An 18,934-nucleotide genomic window follows, 5' to 3' on the forward strand; every position below is an offset into this window, starting at 1 on the left:
GCGTCCGTCTGGGGGCCCATTATTTTTGGCCCCTTTGTGCTTTGCCGGCTCCGACTGAGTGAGGGAGGGAGGGAGGGAGGGAGGGACTGGCTGTTTAGGGCCAAATACAAAGGATTTGTGATGAGCCAAGCTGTTCCGGTATCCTCCTCACAAACCACACATTCCATATTTGAATAATGATTTATAAATTAGTTCACCGTCTTCTATACTTCATACGTGACTGCAAAGACACAAAGTGCCCAAATATATTGGTCACCCATTTTTAAGGACTTTGGAGTTCTGTCATTAAAAACGTCCCTGCTGCTTTCAAGTTTTATTTTGAAAACTAGCCCTGTAGCTAGTCTGTAAAGCAAAAACCAACAGATCCTGACACCTCAAAATCCAGGAAAATGTTTAATTAAATATTGAAAGAAAAAAGCACTCAGTACCTTTATCTCACACACAGTCATTTAAAATGTGTTCTTTTCATGAAAGTAGGAAGGAACACGTCCAGCGTGGGGAAGTACTCAAAAGGGAGGAGAACAAATGAGGTGTTGGAGGCATGTGACAGGACAGGAAAGCTCAAGGAGACAGCTGTGGAGAGAGGACGAACACGGGGAGGGCAGGGGGCTGTGGGGGAGCAGTGAGAACAAAGCATGATGACGCCTGTGTATGTCACAACCTGTGACATGAGGTGGCTCAGCAGGTTAAAGCACTTGTCACCCAGACTGACCGCCTGAATTCAATCTCCAGGACTCACTCACATGATGGAAGGAGAAAACAGGCTTCTACAAATTGACAACGGCATTGTGGCATGCACATGCCACTCCCCTTCCCAAATTCTTCACGAAGACAGTTATTTAGACTGGTCTATACCAGTTAAGACTCTCAAAACCTGTAGAACCTCTCTCAACACTGCCTGAAGCATTCAGTGCCTGCTCTGAGTGTCAAACCCCTATTGTAAAAATAAAATATTAGCGCATATAACTGAAATAACAATTTTGTAACATTTCTAAAATGACATTCCCCCCCCACCCACACACACAAAACAAAGGGAATAAAAGCTTGCACTAACTGAATAGCAAAACCTTAAACTCTGGGTCTGAAGAGATGGATCAGTCCTGAGAAGCACCATCCATTCTTCTAAGACACTGGTTCAATTCCTGTCTCCCACGTGACCACTCAAAACCATCTGTAACTCCAGTTCCAGGGAGCCACCCCTTCTTCTAATCTCCACAGGCACTGCATACATGTGATGCACAGACATTCACACAGGCAAAATACCCATACATATATAATAAATTAAAGAAATAAACCAAATGAAAGCTTAGACCTACCTTCTTCTGTGGGATTGAACCCACAGATGTCACAGATACAACGGACCCACTTGTTCATGTCTTCCTCACTATCTGCCACCAAGTAGAAAGTCCGGTCGATAGTGTTGATATCAAAGATGTAGCTGTTTTCAAATTCCTTTTTGTTGAATGTCAACCCAGCATCAACTTGCTGACATAAATTTAAATCAATAATCCGGATAGGCTTCTTGGCATGATCATTTTTGTAATACTCCAGGACATCGGGGTCTCCGGTCAAACGGCCACTGCGCAACACAAACCACCTTCTCTTCCACGCCTAGAAACAAGCAAAACACCCATTTGCTGTCAGGTTGAAACATTTTGAGGTGAAACACGTTTATTAAGCTAATTTCATGAGTACATTGTCTGAAAAAAAAGTTATAGTATCTTGTCTTAGTTTTCCTATGACACAGCAAATGAAACCAAATATAAAATCATTTCAATAAATAATATAGGGAAAATGGTATCAGCCACAGAACAAGGACAGATATCAAGCTAAGCAAAAAAAGCCATTCACAAAGGGCAGATACTGTGACCTTGTTTATGAATTATTTACAGTAGTCAAACCCAGAGTCAGATTGTCGACTAGTTGTGAGGCTAGGATGGAAAAGGAGAAAGTTCTAGAGAAGGGGTCAAAATGGGTAACAATGGGAATGTATTTAGTAACACTAAACTGGTTACTGAAAATTAGTTAAAAATGTTAAATTGTAGGTTATTTCACCACTTAAAAAAAAACAATGATTTTCCTTATCTTAATATGTCAAAGAAGGACTGGAGAAACAGCTCAGCAGGGAAGAGGTCGCCATGCAGGCATGAAGACTTGAGTCCTGGTCCCCAACACCCACATACAAGGCTGAACATGGCTTTCTCTACCTCTGCTACACAGAGCAGAGATAGGAAGGGTTGCTGGGGCTTTCTGGCCACCAGCCTAGCTCTGTGTTCAAGTGAGAGACCTTGTATTAAAGGGATAAGGTAAAAATAAGCCGGGCAGGTCCCCTGATATCCTCTATGAGCCTCCATGAGCTAACATTCACACACACTGTCCCCCATCCCTACGCACAAAAGTACACACTTGGTACTTCTTCATAAGAAATGTTTTCTCAGGAGTGAGACAGTGGGGGGGGGGGAGAAACGGGCTTGGATGTTTCCCTGAGATGCTGGCAATGAGCTGTCATAGTAATGGCCAGTTTGTTCTAAAACTACTGAGATTTGTATTCCTGAATTGTCACGCTTCTTTTCCTAGCATGTGCATGCATATATGCATGTGTGCAGGCAATCTGGATCTGGACTCAATAGTTCCTTCTTCTATATCTTTAATACCATTCCTAAAGACGGCCGGGAGCTGAGCTATCCTAAAGATGGCTCGGTGGTTAACAGCACTGGCTGCTCCTACAAAGGACCCAGGTTCAGTTCCCAGCACACACATGACAGCTCACAACCACCTGGAACTCCAGTTCCAGGTGATCCAATCCCTCTTATGTCCTCCAAGGCCACCAGTGTGTGTGTGTGTGTGTGTGTGTGTGTGTGTGTGTGTGTGTGTGTGAATGATGCACATACAAACATGCAGGCAAAACACTCAACACATAAACTTAAATACCTAAACATAAAAAGGAATGTTTTAGAGGAGGCTGTAACACTGCTTACCACCGCCTTCCCGAAAGCCCATACTCATTCAGTTTTCCAAGACTTGGTGGATGACAATCTAGTCACCTTTGACTCTTCAAATCTGGCCCTAGACCTACCAAAAAGCCTCACTGCTCTTTGAGTTTTTTTCTTTGGCATAGACAGCTAAATAGTAAGAGGCAGTAAGTCTCGGGCACCTTCTAAGAAGCATCTACGTTCCAGAATGAACACTCGAGATGAGGTCACCCAAAGAAGAAGCCCTGTGAGCGGGAAGGACAGACACGAGTTTCTGCAGCTCTAGGGGCATCACATGTGGCCACTGGTTATTTTGCTCAGCACCACACTAAAACAGTGTCAATGTTTTAGTTTAGAAAACCGTACCTATACAAAGTGCATGGCCCTTCAGTATCGAGTGGGGATAAAGTCACCTTGGGCTCACAGTGTTTTAAGAGTCCATCCATCTTCCGAATAGGAGTTCGGTTTTCTATGGTCTCATCAGACCAAGAGTGAGCTTCATGCTTGTTCTGCAAACCTAAGCCGACCCCCAAATCAAGATTCTGGTGTCTTCATTAACACCTATAAAGTGTGCTTATCAGAAATTATCCACTGTTTAAAGCCAGCGGAAGCAACATGACAAGTGCTCCAGAACTTCCGTGTGTCACAAATTTGCCACATTTAACTAAAAGGCGTTGTTAGAAGCAACTCAAAACCAGCTCCACTTTATCCAGAAAACACATGACAAAAAGGTTTAGTAACTAATAAAAACTGTTTCTCTAGCACATATTTTGGGCTTAGCCTCCAAATTTTATACTTAGATTTGAATGGAGGTACTAGGAAATCACCAAAGGGTCTGGGTACCGATGGAGGGCCCAGCACCCTCCATCCCAGTCCTTCTCAAGGAAGTAATGAAGGTGGCCAGAAGAAGGTGGCATGGAGTTCTGTGGGTGTTCCAAGTACCGGAAAGTTACAAGGTCACAGATACACATGAATGCAGCACCGCATTACAAAAATCCATTTATTTAATTCAAATAAACAGCAGCCATCATAAAAAATTATCACCTTTGGCAAGGTGTGGTAGCACACAGAAGACTCTGCCCTCAGACCTATAAAGAAATCCATAAATATTAAGCCCGATACAGCAATGAAGAAGCAGAAAGTCAGAAAACAGTATTATTTATGCAAGGCCATCAGAGGAGTTTCTCTCTGGTTAGTGTGTCTCCCCCTCACCTCCCACCCCAGATTGAGGAGCTTCTGTCTTTAAATACAGAAATGACTTTTAAAACTTTAATGGCTCACGAGAAAATCTTTCTGAAATGCCTTACTACATACATAATTCATTGACCGTAATTCATCCATTTCCCCAGTGGCTCAGGCTCAGTAGTACAGGTGTCAGTGTCTAGACTGCATGTCAGAGCGGGCCTCCAAGGCTGCTGTGCTGTGAAGGGTCATCAGACTCACACCAAAACAATCCACTGCTGGCTCTGCCCAGTTTACCTAACCATTTTAGATATCTGTGTGTGTGTCTGTGTGTGTGTGTGTGTGTGTATGCATGTAGAGAGCAGAGCTCAACCTTGATCTTGTTTTGTTTTTTAGTTTGGTCTCTCACTGGTCTAGAGCTAGCTAAGGAGGGTAGGCTAGCTGGTCTTTGACTCCCAATGATCTGCCTCTGCTAACTTTTCCAGGGCTGGGCTTATAAGCATACACCCCCATGCCTAGCTTTTTTGCATGGGTTCTGGGGAATCTAACTCAGGTCTCATCACTTGCCTGGTAAGTACTTTCTCAAGTGAACATCTCTCCAGTTCTGCCTACAATCCTTTAAATGACTTTCTACCCTTCCTCCCTCACATTTTTATCAACTATCACTTCTGTCTTCTGTCTTTGGGAGGCCAAACTCTTCCTATGTTCTGTTTCCAAAAGCCCATTATGTTTTCTTTCCCAACCTTCTAGGCCTTTCCTTCCTTGGCCACCTTCACAGTTCCCAAAGGAAATAAAGTTGTACAGTTTGGGGAATATTAAATGCACTCTATGGTCTCATTAAAATTTCACCAATGCTTTCCAAACATCTTCTATGAGGAAACGAGCCCCTGAATGGGGCACATGTGTGAAAAACACATGTAAAATAACTGCTCCAAAACACTGATGTATGGTGGGGAAACTACAGAGCCAGAAGAGACTGCCTTGTCGTCTTCCTGTGTGCTTTTGAGATACTGTAAGTATCAGTTTCTACTTCCCATTTAACCAGATCTCCTCATTTGGACCTGCCTGTCACCAACAGCCAAAAGGCCTTTAGAAACTGCCCGGGGCATGGTGGACCAGTGACCACGGGAGCCGAATAGCCACTACCTGAGACCTGAACTCTTGAGATAAGAAATGGCAGCACCGAGACACAGAGCCGAGGCGGGCGGCTGCACCTGCCACTTGCTTGTTTATGTTTAACATGGTCCAAATGTGAATGTTTGCCTCGGTCACAAAATGAGTCACTCTCATTGAATCTGGCACCAATGAAATAGAAAAAAACAAAAGCAATTACATAAACTCACACTTTAACAAGGCAGATACAAAGGTTCTCTGGACGGTGGGACAAAGCACAATTTAGTCACAGAATAAAGCCCGATGCCTGACAGGAGGTCTGTCATCAGCACCCTTGCTAAGCACAGCACAAAGACTTCTCTGTTTTGTCTGAGCACAAAACAGGCCCGAATAAATCAGTCTTTGTTATCTGAGAATATCTGGGATTCTTAAAGTTTGTCCTATTTTTACCCTGCTGTCTCGGGAGCCCAGAGACAGCTGTATACTGCCTTCCAGTCTTGCTTGAGTAACAGACAGAGCAGATGAGTTTTCTTGAAATCTTCTAAAGCAAATGCTCAGATCAATTTTTAAAAAAAAGCTCATGAAAAACCATTTTAACCATTAGACTTCCATGATGTATGGATAATGAAACAGTATCCGTAAGATTAGCTGAGAAAAATTATGGTGTGGTCGTCATGTCTTACATACAACAAGGACTTGAGTTTTAGGCCAAATAATCAATATAGTACCAACTTTAGTGAATCTGAATACTAATGAGACTTTCGATGTAGCATCCTCTGATACCAGTTTCCTCTGCTTATTGGCTGGCTGGCTGCTTTCTACATGGGAGAGAGCTCAAATCCTATGAGAAGGCATAATAACCCAACCAGTATCTCCTCAAAGGCTTGCCATCCTCTTGGTCTGTCTCCTTTTCTGCCTCTGGCCCTACAACAACACATACTTTTCCTGAGCACATGAGCACTCAGCTCAGCCCTTCTCTCCAAACCACCCCCGGGCTAGCTTGGGACCCTCCATCCTCGAGTCCTTGCCAGTCGCACACTCTCTGGTACTCTTGCATCCAAATTACTTGAGGGTTTGGGGAAGCCTCGTCTCTGTACCTTTCCTCCTTTCCTATTCCCACTCCAAAGGAAGAAGCTGAAGAAGCACGTAAACCCTTTGAGGTAAGGACAATACAGACATTCTCATACGACCTACACATCACAGGGACACTGGTCTGAGTACAACCTGCCTGGCCCACTCAAGAACTGTCAGGAGAGGACAGTGGGCCATACATTTTCAACTGATCTGCTTTCAGCCTCTGCACACACGGGAGGTGTCTATGAACTTCAGTTGACAAAAACTCCACACAAGCACATCCACTTAAGCAGATTAGACTCCGGCAGACCTGACGCACTTCGGCAAGATCTGAAAATGGGCTTCTCTAGAGTAACAGTCCAGAACACATTGGCACAAAGGACAGATGGAGTCCTGTGGTAAGAATTCCCACCTGACTAGCCCTCACCATCCCTTACTACACTATAGCAAGGTTACAGAACGTGCCCAATCACCCTAAGTGGCGCTTACGTTCGGCTTTAGAGAAAACCGCTGTCTCTGCCATACACTTGTTCTAGGAGCCTTCTGTGGTTACAAATAACCAGAGGACTCTGCTTTACAGGAGGGAAGTGATGCCTTCAGAACCTACCCCACCGTGGTGTTTACCTGTGCTGTGCTTGGTGTACGTGGGATAGTCAACCTCCAAATTCTCTGCACTTCCCCAACTCGATGTGGAACCACTCTTTGTTTTTAAAAAAATTTTTGGACCAACAACAATAATTAACAAATTATTACGGTCTTTAGACAATCTAGTGTTTTATGCTCACAAAAATCACCACAAAGCGCCAGTGAACTTGATGAGAAGATCTCCAGGAAAGAAACCAGGAGTGGGAAACTAGTGTGGTGTGAGCATCTGTCCCAGGACGGTACATGAGTCTGCATCTTCCAGAGCGGGTGGAGCTCTCCTGAGCTCTCCATTCACACTCTCACATTTCATTCCTCACCCAATGATCAATTTCCTTCAAATCCCATGTCAAGACATTTACTCAAGCCCCCAACTCAGCCCTAAGGTGGCAGCACATACTTTTAATTGCAGTGCTCAGGGGGCAGAGACTAGCTTGGTCCACAGAGGAAGTTCCAGGACAGCCAAGGGTACATAGAGGAACCCTGTCTCAAAACAAAACAAAACAAAAAAAAAACCAAAATAACAAAACAAAACAAGCTCCCAACTCTGTTCCTTGTAAAGGCACTTGCTGTTTCCTGCTCCTCTGTGCTCTTGGTAGACAGCACCTACAGAGCCCATCCACGGCCCCACTTGCTTATGGAAGCTAGGGAGAATTCTCCTGGCCCTCACTGGTTGCCAAAGCCTAACAGTTTCTGGGGACATGATGCAAATGGCCACAGATCTCTCATTAGCCTGTGCTCTGAGAGGTGTTGGGGACAGAGTGCAGCGGGACTTGTCTTGAAGTCTACTGAAAGGTACCACTCACCTGATATTCTGTGGAAAAACAATGAACTGAAAGTTCTCTGATAGATTCAATGTAGACTTTACATATCATCTCAGAAATCTGTAAATTGTCATGAAGATGCTAGAGTTTTTGTTGTTTGAGTTTAGACTTTTAAGACAGAGTTTCATGTAGCTCAGGCTGGCCCCTAACTTGCTATATAGCAGAGGATAGCTCCTGTGTCTGCCTCCCAAGTGATAGGATTGCAGTGTTGGCCACCAAGGCTAGTGAGAACACTGAATTATCTTTGTTTGTTTATTTGTTTTTCAAGAGTGTTTCGTTATGTTATCTTGCCTGCTTCTGCCTCCTGAGTAGTGTGATTAATGTGCATTCTGTCTGAGAACACTGGATTTTTTTAATGACAGGAGTTAGACTAAAGTTCAAGGGCAGGAAAATGGTTAAATTATGCAACACCTGTACAATAAATCTATGCAAAGCATTTTAAAATATGGAAAATATATATGAAAAATGCCCACAAGATAACTGTTAAATGGAAAAAAAAAAAAAAAAAAAGGTTGCATGGGTCTTGTCTATCTGTAATCCCAGCACCTGAGAAGCTGAGCCAGGAGGATTGCAGGAATTCAGTCAGATTGGTTGTTATCAAGTGAATCATAGGCCAGCCTAGACTGCCGAGAGACCTTGTTTTAACTACAGAACAACAAAACCAAAGTTGCCAAGTTGTATAGAAGGTACAGCTCCATTTGTGTGAAATACTCATGTCTGTGTGCATGTCAACAGGTTTAGAGAAGGCAATCTGAAAGCACGTCCATCCCTGGGTCACCTGTGGTGAGTCTGCAGCAGGGTTAGAGCTGCAGGGGTTAGAGCTCCAGACAAGGTGCACGTGCCTTTCTCTCAATGCTCTGCTCTTGATTGTCTTTACAATGAAAATGTTATACACTTCGAGCTTATGCTTAAAAAGGCTTTGAAAAAGAAAATATAAAAAAAACAAACCCTAGGCACGGTGAACATAAAGTGAAAAGTTTGTGTCGCCTGAAAATACCACTTTGTTCCTCTGCAATCAGTGAATGAATGTAACGTTTCTCTCAGATATAGAATTCCAGGATACATCTGGAAGCAGTGTCGTCAGGAAATGGCTTAGACAGAGACTTGGTTTTGAAGACTGGATACAGGGGTTAAAAACAAACAAGCCAGCAAAGCTGGGACACTTAAAATAGACAAGCCCATTGCTCCCCTCCCTCCTCTAGCATCCACAATACTCTCTTGTCTTCCAAGGCCACGCCAGCTATAGGGCAGGGCATACACTCAGATGTCTAAATATCCGAAAACATAAAGTACGTGCCTAGGGATTTGTTTTCTCCATTAAAACTACGAAATTTCCAAAATACTACTCCAAGTGCAAGTGGAACGGAGAAAACAAATGATCCACAAACAAGGACCAAGGCAAGGTACGCTTTAAAAAGCTCAGTTGTTTTCCAGGAAGCAGCATTATCTTCTCTCCTCCAGCAAAATCAGGAAAAAGCAGGCTTCGTGGGAATTTCCACACTGCCAGCTCTATCATTACAGCCGTCTGTTCCACACACACAGAAGCCTAAAATTTCCTGTTTTCAAACCATGGTCTCCATTTTCTAGCCTTGCCCCATTTGTGCTAACTTTAGCTTAGTAATATAAACAGAAGAATACGCTGGAGAAAACTGCAGACCGGCTCCTGGCTCCAGGCTCCCGGCTCCCAACTGTCCGGTAAACTTCTGAAATATCAGAGTTTACATGCTTGTCCTGGATGGAAGCAGGTTAGCCAAGTGTGGAGAGGGTGAAGGATTCTAACAACTACCACCAAAGACCACCAACTACCACAACAAAGCCAAAACCGCTTCGAAGGCAGAGGTGGGTTGAATGCCCAGGTAGAGATCTAATCTAGCTGAACAGAGCCAAAGGGTACAAGCACCACCATGAGCCCCAAACGTGCCAGGGGAGCACAGTGGTGACAGGAGCAGCGCATTAATGACTGTCACAGAGAGCTGATTTTCTGACGTCACTTAGATTTGGCTGCTGTGGTCTGCAGCTGTCGTGTGGACATTACAGCTTGAAATGACAATTCTGTAACTCATGTGTGAGACAGCATCTTGTTATACAAAGCACAGCTCCACAATAGTTTAAACTATGCAGTACTGTAAGCTGAGGTGCTTACTCTGCACATGAATGCACACCACCGGGTTACTGCCATTGGTATTTGGAAAACAATGGCCTTGTCTATATCAATTGGTATTTTTTAAAAAATGGTGCTGATGCGGTGGCACACATATTTAATGTCAATACTTAGAGATAGAGGCAGAGGGGTCTCTGAATTCAAGGTCAGCCTGGTCTACATAGTAAGTTGCAGACCAGTAGGGATATCTCACCACGCCTGTCTGTCCTGGGAGGGGCTGTAACTCAGTTGGCAGGGTGGTTGCCTGGAAAGCATGAACCCAGCACCTGGCATGTTGGCTCTCGAATTTGATCTCAGCATTTGGGATATGCAAACAGAAGCATCTCCCATTCAAGGTCAAAGTCTACGCTGTAGAATGCTGTCTCCTAGTCACGGCCTGACTGCTGCCCTCTAGAATTCTCGGCAGCTATGACTGTCAATAGGATTCTACACAGGTCTGGGCCTGTAACACAGAGCCACAGATGAAGACAAAGGTTTATGAGGTCTCAATCCTCATCAAAGATTGACTGACAGCTAACATTGCTGGAAGGAAGAGAGACCTTTTCTTCAGTGGTATAGTTGCTTGACTGCTTGCAAACTGCCTGTGCGCCTTTAAGTAACTCTAATTAAGCATACTGGTTCACCCTGCCTGACTTGGGTGGATCACATCTTCAGTCCATGGTTGGTACCTATCTGGGGTGAATAGACTTTTTCTCCCCAGAAAAGTTCACACAAAGCTACAGAGTAGATCTAAGTAAGACCAGTGTGGACTCTACAAGACCCTGTCTCAAAACCAAACCAAAGCCCAAAATAAACAACAACAAAAAGCTCATCGAAACATTAACAGTAATCCTGGTTCTTTGTTTTGTTTTGGTTTCATCTTCTGGCTGGAGAGATGCTGAAGAGTCAAGAGTGAGTACTGATCTTCCTGGGGACCAGAGTTGAGTTCCCAGCACCTACGTCCGACAGCTCACAACAACATATACTTCCTGTTTCTGGGGACTCAACATTGTCTTCCAGCCTCCACAGGTACCTGCATACACGTGCACAAGCCTCCACACAAAAACAGATACACATAATTACACATAATTAAACACACACACATAAAAAAAAAACCCTATCTTTTGTTAAAAACCCTCAGATTTCTCAATTCCATTTTTTGTTCACCTACCCAATCCAAAATATTTATTTCTAGGGTAAGACGTGTGTTTGTTTGTTTCTGAGTTTTCAGCAAACTATAAAAAGCACACTTCCTGTAATGTGTGTTGCTTCGCTTTGTTTTTGTGGTGCATTCTCAATGTACACCAAAGCAGAGCAGATTACAGTAAGAACCGGATCAGGCTGGCTGGACACGTGGGGCGTCAGTCACGTGCAGCACATGCTGTTCCTGCAGAGGACCTGGGGTCAGCTCCTAGCACCTAGATGGCAGCTTATAATTGCTTGTAACTCCAGTTCCAGGGGAATGCTGTCTTCTAAACTCTGAGGGGTCCTGTACATGTTGTGGACATGCATACAATGGGCACACAAACATACCCATAAAACAAGGAAGTAAATAAATAAATAAATAGTTTTTAAAATTGGGACATAGTTCAAAAACATCATTTTCGTTTGAATCAGTCAAAGTATTAGCAAAACGAATTTCCAAACCAACTGCCATAACGGTATTACTATGAACTACGCCTGGACGCTGCTCACTCCCACTTTCTTCTGAACATACAACTCAGTTTAAGGCTTCCAGGCAAAAGGTATAAGGCAATTATGAATTTCCTTGGGGAAAATACTTCTAAAGAGATAAATCACGCTCTCTAGAGTCACCCACTCAGGTACTGTTTCCTGCAACATACAAAGTAATTGACGTTATCCAAAGACAAGCACTAGGCACAAAGTGAGCTCAAGACAGTAACTCCTTCACAAAGAAGGAAGTGGATTCTCTAATGCAAACATGGAAGGCCCAGCTCCAGTGACTAAGCGATGTCAGGGATCCGGGGATGGCCCTTCGAGGAAACTGTCCCCTCGTGTAAGCAGCAGAAGACAGCACGAGCTGGTCATCAAGGAAAACTGTTGACTGCTTCCTGTCATCCTTTTTGTACTTGCTGGTCCATTCCATGCTGGGAATCCAAACCGAGCCCTTGTCTTCCTGTTTCCTGTCAGCTTTCCACTGCCCCCTTCACCACACTGCCACCTAGTAACCTTTGCCCTACAGGAACAGAGTACAACGGACTAAAGGTAAAGGCAACAGCAAGGTCTGTGTACACGACAATGTTGGTGGGTCAGGGCGCACGGCTGGTGTAAGGATCAGGGCATGGCTGCTGTAGTGAGAAACTGTTACAGTCTTTATGGTCTTCTGCCAAGTGGCAGACTTGACATATCTTCAACTGGAATCAAAACTATGGCCAAAGACACACAGCTCATAGAAACAAAACAAACCCCACCAGAAAGTAGTATAGTCACCTACATGCAACCACACTGGGCAGTTAATGTTAGACAGCCTACACACCGACAAGCTCTGAATGCACTGGTCACCCTGGGAGACAATCAGAGCCATTGACAGAGTGGAGTATTTGAGGTGAAGGCAACAGCCACAACTGCCCCTGTCTACTGGCCAACTTAGGAGTTCACTAAGGTCTGTGAAAGCTAAAAATAACCACATCAACATGTTTACAGCATTTAAAAAAATACAGGATCCACACAGTCATCTAAATATAGCCCCTGGGTTCAGACTGCAGGGACTGGCTTTGGGTTTGTGGACATGTCTCCCCGACATCCCACAGGATACCACAGAGATTCGCTTTTTGCTGCTTTACTTTAACTATGCCATCACTGAAGTTTAACTAGAATGAAGGCGTGGACTGGGGACAAGGGAAGGAGCAGCAAAGAGGAAGATGGCCACTTTGCCACCCTTTAACTAACATTAACCTTGGTCCCAGCACTTGATGGAGGAGCCTGGCCTCTGTGGGTGTCCTGCTTGTATTTTTCCACTCAATGCATCCACTCTGCATCCCAGTGCTCCCTGTCCCCTTCCCTGTCTTCATTCCTCACACAGAAGATTCCGAGAGTCACACAGAAGAGCAGTGGAGAATGGACACACACAAGTCCTCACTCACCATCTGACAATGTGTGTGGGCATGTGAAAGACAGCAATTTGAACTCTAATCCTGTAATTTTGTTTGTTTGTTTTTGTTTTTCTAGACAGGTTCTCACTATGTAGCCCTGGTTGGCCTAGAATTTCCTATGTAGACCAGGCTGGCCTCGAACTCAGAGACCTGCCTGCCTCTGCCTCCTGAGTGCTGGGATTAAAGGTGTGCGCCGCCATGTCAAGCTTGTAGTTCTGTTTTTGAGAAGCAGAATGTTCTCAATTGAATCTGGAAACTATTTCCAACAAAAGCCCTGCTCTCAGCAGTATCTCAAGGGGAGCCTCACTAAGGCGGACCCAGCTGGGCATCTCCTCAGTGAGCTACTGTGAGGTGCACGTTCAGACACTGTTGACTAAGTTGTATCCCTCTGTAATTTGAAGAAACTGTAAAACTTTAGCAGTTGTTGGGGGGGGGGGGGATCCTTTGTCCCAGCTCAGCGCTACACTTCCATGGTAACTGCAAACATCTGCATCTCTTAAATGATTGTGCTGGAATCTTCAGTTCTGAAAGTCGCCCAGTGTTCCAGGAAAACACTCTGAGTTACTGTTATGCAGGTAGTATTGTTTTCTTTATAAAGTTTTCTTTGAATAAATTAATAGTAAAACTGATAAGTTACGAGGCAAATATAAAATAATATTACAATAAATAATATTTTCCATATTCTGATCCTATTTTTATTCATGCACACATACATGCTTTCAGGTACCTAAGTGCTCGAGTTTTCTGCTGCACATGGAGCTCTGTAGATGCTAGGTGAACACTCTACATTGACTGCATCCCCAGCCCTCAGTCTTTGGAGACAGGCTTTTCTAAGTAGGCTGGCATTGAACCCCCAACCCTCCAGTCTTAGCTTCCTGAAACTGCAGATGCACTAGCATGACCTGTTCTTCTAAGCTGTTTGTAAAGAATAATCAGAACTAGGAAGTCACAGCACCATCCTTACCATAACATCCCCTCCTTGTCCTTTCACAGCTTGGTCCTCTCAGCAAACGGCCTCCAGGGACACCACACCTACCATGTGTGCGACGCAGGCTCCTGCCCTCTCACTCACAGCTGCTCTCCTCCCAGCACGCAATAACCCAACAAAATGAGTGTGAATGAGAGAGTTTAGTATCCCCATGCACAGAAGAACGCTAAGCGCCAAGATAGTCACTAATAAATGATCCTTAGCATGATGCATATACCAGAAAAGCAAGTGACACTGTGTCACCGAATGGAGGAATTCCCACTGAATGTGTATAGATAAGAATATACCTCAGATACAGAAAAAGCAAACTGAAAACCATTATATGAAGCATAACTATGCAGGAAGACTTGCCTCAAGTGTCTGGGGCATAGTGAATGAGGACACGTCTGCCCCCTAGTGGAGTGCCCATAAGCAGGGACCGCTTGCACTGCAAAAAAAGTAAATAAAGAAATAAATAAAAAATAAAAACAAACAAATCTAAAAAAAAAAAAAAAGAATGACGGTGGCAGAAAACAAGACATAAAGCCAGAGGGAGCTTCCTTCTTCTACAGATCTGCCACTCAAAAAAAGGAAAGTGACTGTGGTAAGCACCTTTGACCCAGAGACTTAACATGTCTACACCCTGGGCCAGCCGCTTCCTCGAGTACCTTTGGACAGTGATCATTACCTTGTAAGGAAAGCCCCTCATCTCTAGATTGTATCTAGTTACTATGTAGATTTCTCCAAAGATAAGATAACAAGTCACTGGCATGCTAGCATCTAGGCCGACAGAGGCTGGCCCCTCTATTTTTGCTTTCCGTAGGTCCTAAACATGAATAATTAAAATAAAAACATTTGCATAGAGGGCTCTGGAGGTCTCAGGCTTGCTGTCTACAGGTGCAGGCAAAGTGACGCAAGCTAGGATGGCAGCAAGCGAGGTGGTGCAGCTCCCCAGAAGCACATTTATCCCTGTGGGGATCTTCCTGTGGAGAAAGGGGTGCGTAGTTTGTCTATGACCTCATCCTCAACCACAGCTGCCTTTTGAAACCAGCAACTCCTTTTATATTAGAGTGCCTCACTAATACACACACAGTTACTGACTGACAGGATGACAGACAAGGCTGTTGGCCGGTGTACAGAGCCCATCTGGAGACTCCTTCCCTGGGGACTTGTGACATGGGTTTCCAAGACAGACAGCCACAGCTATATAAGAGGCATGTACAGAACAAAACACACAGCTATATGAGAAGCATGTATAGAATAAAACACAGAAAAATGATGCCTAAGATAACACACAAGTACAGGATATAGTTTCTGGCCTGAAATGATGGGTGGTTCAATTTCTTTATTCCTAAGCAACTAATCTCCAGAGGTAAGTCTAAATTTCTTCCCATATTTAAGGGCACATAAAACTCCTTCTGCATCAGTAGGAATTCCATTTCTCAGAACTGTAGAGCAGTCAAGTGAGGAAAGGCATACAACCATATTCTAATCAAAGCACAAAACAGTGCTTACTTAATTAACCACTGTATTGCCTTCTACCAAAGTATACTGGACCAATCACTTCAGCAGGTTCTAAAGGCAATCAGCCTTACTGATCTGTGACCACATCTTCACATGTACATATACATATCAAATGCCCAGGATACAGGAAGATGAAGGCTGGATTTCTTGCTTCTCAACTGTTGTGAGTGCCATGAGAGACAGACGGGAGTCAAGAAGTTCTGAATCCATCTTTTTCTCTATTCCATTTGAATCTAAATCCTTCAGCAATGGGACACACCATGGAAAACAGAAGGATACCCCTGTCATCACTTGGGATCTTTACCAGAAAAGCAAATCTCAGCTGACACCCTCCCCCCCCCAAAAAAAAGATTTATTTCAGTAAAAGAGGTTCATGTGTCAGGAGGAAGACGGTGGGAGAATTCCCCCAGCTCTCTATTCATAGATATCGCTCCCTGAGTTGATTTTTATCCCTTGTCTCTCTCTGTCTTCCTGCCAAATTATCTGGGGGGAGGGGCTGAGGGGTACAGCTCAAATAATTCGCTTTCTTAAAATTCACTATATTTAGAGAATGATGTCACCACACAGTTTGAGACACATGACATAAGTCTTAAAGCTTCTATGTCTAACTTCATGTTCTGGAGTTGGCTCAAATTATTCATTAAAATGAGTAACAAAGAACAAAACACACAAGTAGCAGCTGCTGCATTTGGACATCTGATTTGCCGCAAGTCACCGGTGTATTTATAGTTAAACAGCAAACTGGGCTATGCAGGAAAGCCACTGTTACTCCTAGGTAGTTATACTGAAAAAAATCATGCAAAACATTTATTCAAGAATTCGTTTTTATAAATGTGTTTGTGCACATGTATGGAGGTCAGAGGACAGCTTTGGGAGTCTCTTCTCACCTTCGTCTGTTCTGAGACAGGGTCTCTCTTGCTTCTGCCAAGATGCTGTTAGTCCAGGCTAGCTGGCTCCAGAGCCTGGAGAGTCTCCTGTCTCTCCTATCTCACGAGAGGAGGGCTTGAATTATAAATATTCACTAACACATCCAGCTTTTTTATGTGAGTTCCAGGAATCAAACCCAGGTTATCATATCTCTGACCCCAAAGAATTCATTTTTTTTACATAGAGTGTTAGTGTTTTTATAGGTTCTGAATTAAACTTCTTTCATCAATCATAATTTACAAACAAATTGAGGGTACAGACTTTGTGTGTATCGTCTTACGTTCTCTCTGCTGTTCCTCATGCCCTTGGGCTGTGGCGAGGCCCATTTACCATGCCTAGACTTTAACCATCAAAACTAGTGTACCACCAGCTGGACATTTTCCCTTGTAATTTTAAAGTTCACATCAGTTTTAAATCAACAGGGCAGTCACAGGGAGCACTTTCCCCAGGTCCGAGAAGGTCTGGGATTGTATCTACTTCTCTGCTGGCCGAGTGTCCTTGTCATGGTCCCCATGTCAATCAAGGGCAGGCTCTGAGTCAGGCTTCTGGGCTTTGAATATGAAAGGTCCTCCACAGGCTCGTGTTTGAACACGTGGTCCCCAGCTGCCGGCACTGTTTGGCGAGGTTATGGAACCTTTAGAAGGCAAAGCCTTGCTGGAGGAAGTGGGTCACTGGAGCCGAGCTTAGCAACATTATACTCACTGACATTATCTCTGACGTCACTCCCTGTTCTCTCTCTGAGAGCTTCCTAAGTGCAGATGCTGTGTGATCATCAGTTTCTCCTTGTTGACCCCAGGGACTACCTCTTCTCCACCATGATGGATTCCATCCCTTTAGAAGTATAAACTGAAATAAACTTGTTTCCTGTAAGTTGTTTCATTGGTCAGGGCATTTTATAACAGCAACAGAGAACTAATATGTACCCTCTCCAACGCATGTGCACACTTAGCAATTCTGTTAAGGTAGGTGCTGCTAAAATCTACCCTTTGTCCCCTTCTCCACTCAGAAAGGGATGCTCTGAAGCCTGACCTGTGAGCCTGACCTGTGAGCCAGCAGATCCCGACGGCACGACTTCCACCTTGTATGTTTATCTGGCTCTATCCTGGGCCTACGAAGGGTGTGGAAGTCAGGCCTTAAAGGACGTATGGCTAATTATGTTTTATAATTCTCTCTGTCTGAAAGAGAAGTTGTTTTAGTCCTTGCTGCACTGTCGTCTTAGAACAAAGAAAACAACAAGCTTTTCCAAGTGCTCTCAGATAGTCTTAGAGGTTAAGAGTTCTGACCAAAGCCTCCACTGCCTGAGTTGCTGTGTTCTAACCCTCTCAGCAAGTCACCATTTGCCCTGGGAAACAGGAACGCCTGAGCCAAGCTTCTCTCTGCCGTACTCAACTGCTTCTCTGTTCAAGGGAGATCATTCAAAATTTACAACATTCTTCTTAGCAAAAATGGATCTAAAATAAGGCCAACTGGCAACTTGCTTTCATGTGGGAGAGGTGTTTACTGGGAACAATGGGTTATATTTATTACTCCATTCATCCGCTCCCTCATTAGAAGTATCTGTTGAGTACTGACGAGTGGTGTTGCTGTCGTGAAGGGAGGTGCTTTAACCGAGCAGTGTAGATCTGCGTCAGCACACCCAAACCGCAGCAGAGGAGCACACAAAGTAACAAAAACAACTGATCTTTTAAGTTAAGTCTGCAATTGCCACAGAAGAAAACTCAAGCTGCTCTGTAAGTGCCAACCTTTCCTAAATCATCCTAAGGACAGGGAGAAAGGTCCTAACAGGGTCCCTGAATGGACTTCAGCAGACTCAACCCCTGACTTGGTCCCTCTGGGAGATGACAATTAGCAAGCTCTTAGGCTCAGAGCCTGGGAGCTGCACAGGCTGCAAAGCTCTGCAGCCTTGTCCTCGTGTGTCTTCATCAGCTAACAAGTGTAGGTAATCAATGCACAGACTCACTGCACAATCCCCAGGCAAGGCCACGACTCCAGTCCCCTGACATCATCAAACACCCATCCCTGGCCACCCATCACTCTGCTCCAATATCCATCAACAGAGTGAAAAGAAGGAGGAGGGGAGCAGGGAGGGTGAGGTAGGGGGAGGGAGGGAGAGGGAGGAAGGGAGACCGGGAGGGAAGAAGGGTGGGTGGGAGAGAATATTACTTTATTAAATTAAAAAAAATTCTAAATAACTATTTCTCCTTTCCCTACTGGAAAGCCCAAGTGAGGAAACGGGTATCAGAGGACAAGGGCATTCAGACGCTTATGAAAATGTTTGATGACAACAGCAACTGTGAGTGACTAGCCAGGTGTCTTAAAAACTAAGTATGTAAAATACAATGATTATGTATGCATGGGGGTCTGAGGCGACCTTTACAACCTATGGGACCCTGAATGGCCTTGTGGACGCTGGCACTGGACACCGTTGAGCAGCCTCCAGCTCTCCCTCTCTCTCC

At 44.3% G+C, this 18,934-nt stretch overlaps 1 protein-coding gene across 1 annotated transcript in view; it reads right to left on the reverse strand.

Moving 5' to 3' along the window:
* Gab1 (GRB2 associated binding protein 1) overlaps nt 1-18,934 on the reverse strand; it is a 110,103-nt gene that overhangs the window by 30,968 nt on the left and 60,201 nt on the right. The window contains exon 2 of the mRNA XM_028753428.1: nt 1,317-1,611. Within this exon, the coding sequence (XP_028609261.1) occupies nt 1,317-1,611 (295 nt within the window). The remainder of the gene's footprint in view (nt 1-1,316; nt 1,612-18,934) is intronic.

The sequence above is a fragment of the Grammomys surdaster genome, unplaced genomic scaffold (genome assembly GCF_004785775.1).
Source record: "Grammomys surdaster isolate TR1022 unplaced genomic scaffold, NIH_TR_1.0 125947, whole genome shotgun sequence".
NCBI classification, from domain to species: domain Eukaryota; kingdom Metazoa; phylum Chordata; class Mammalia; order Rodentia; family Muridae; genus Grammomys; species Grammomys surdaster.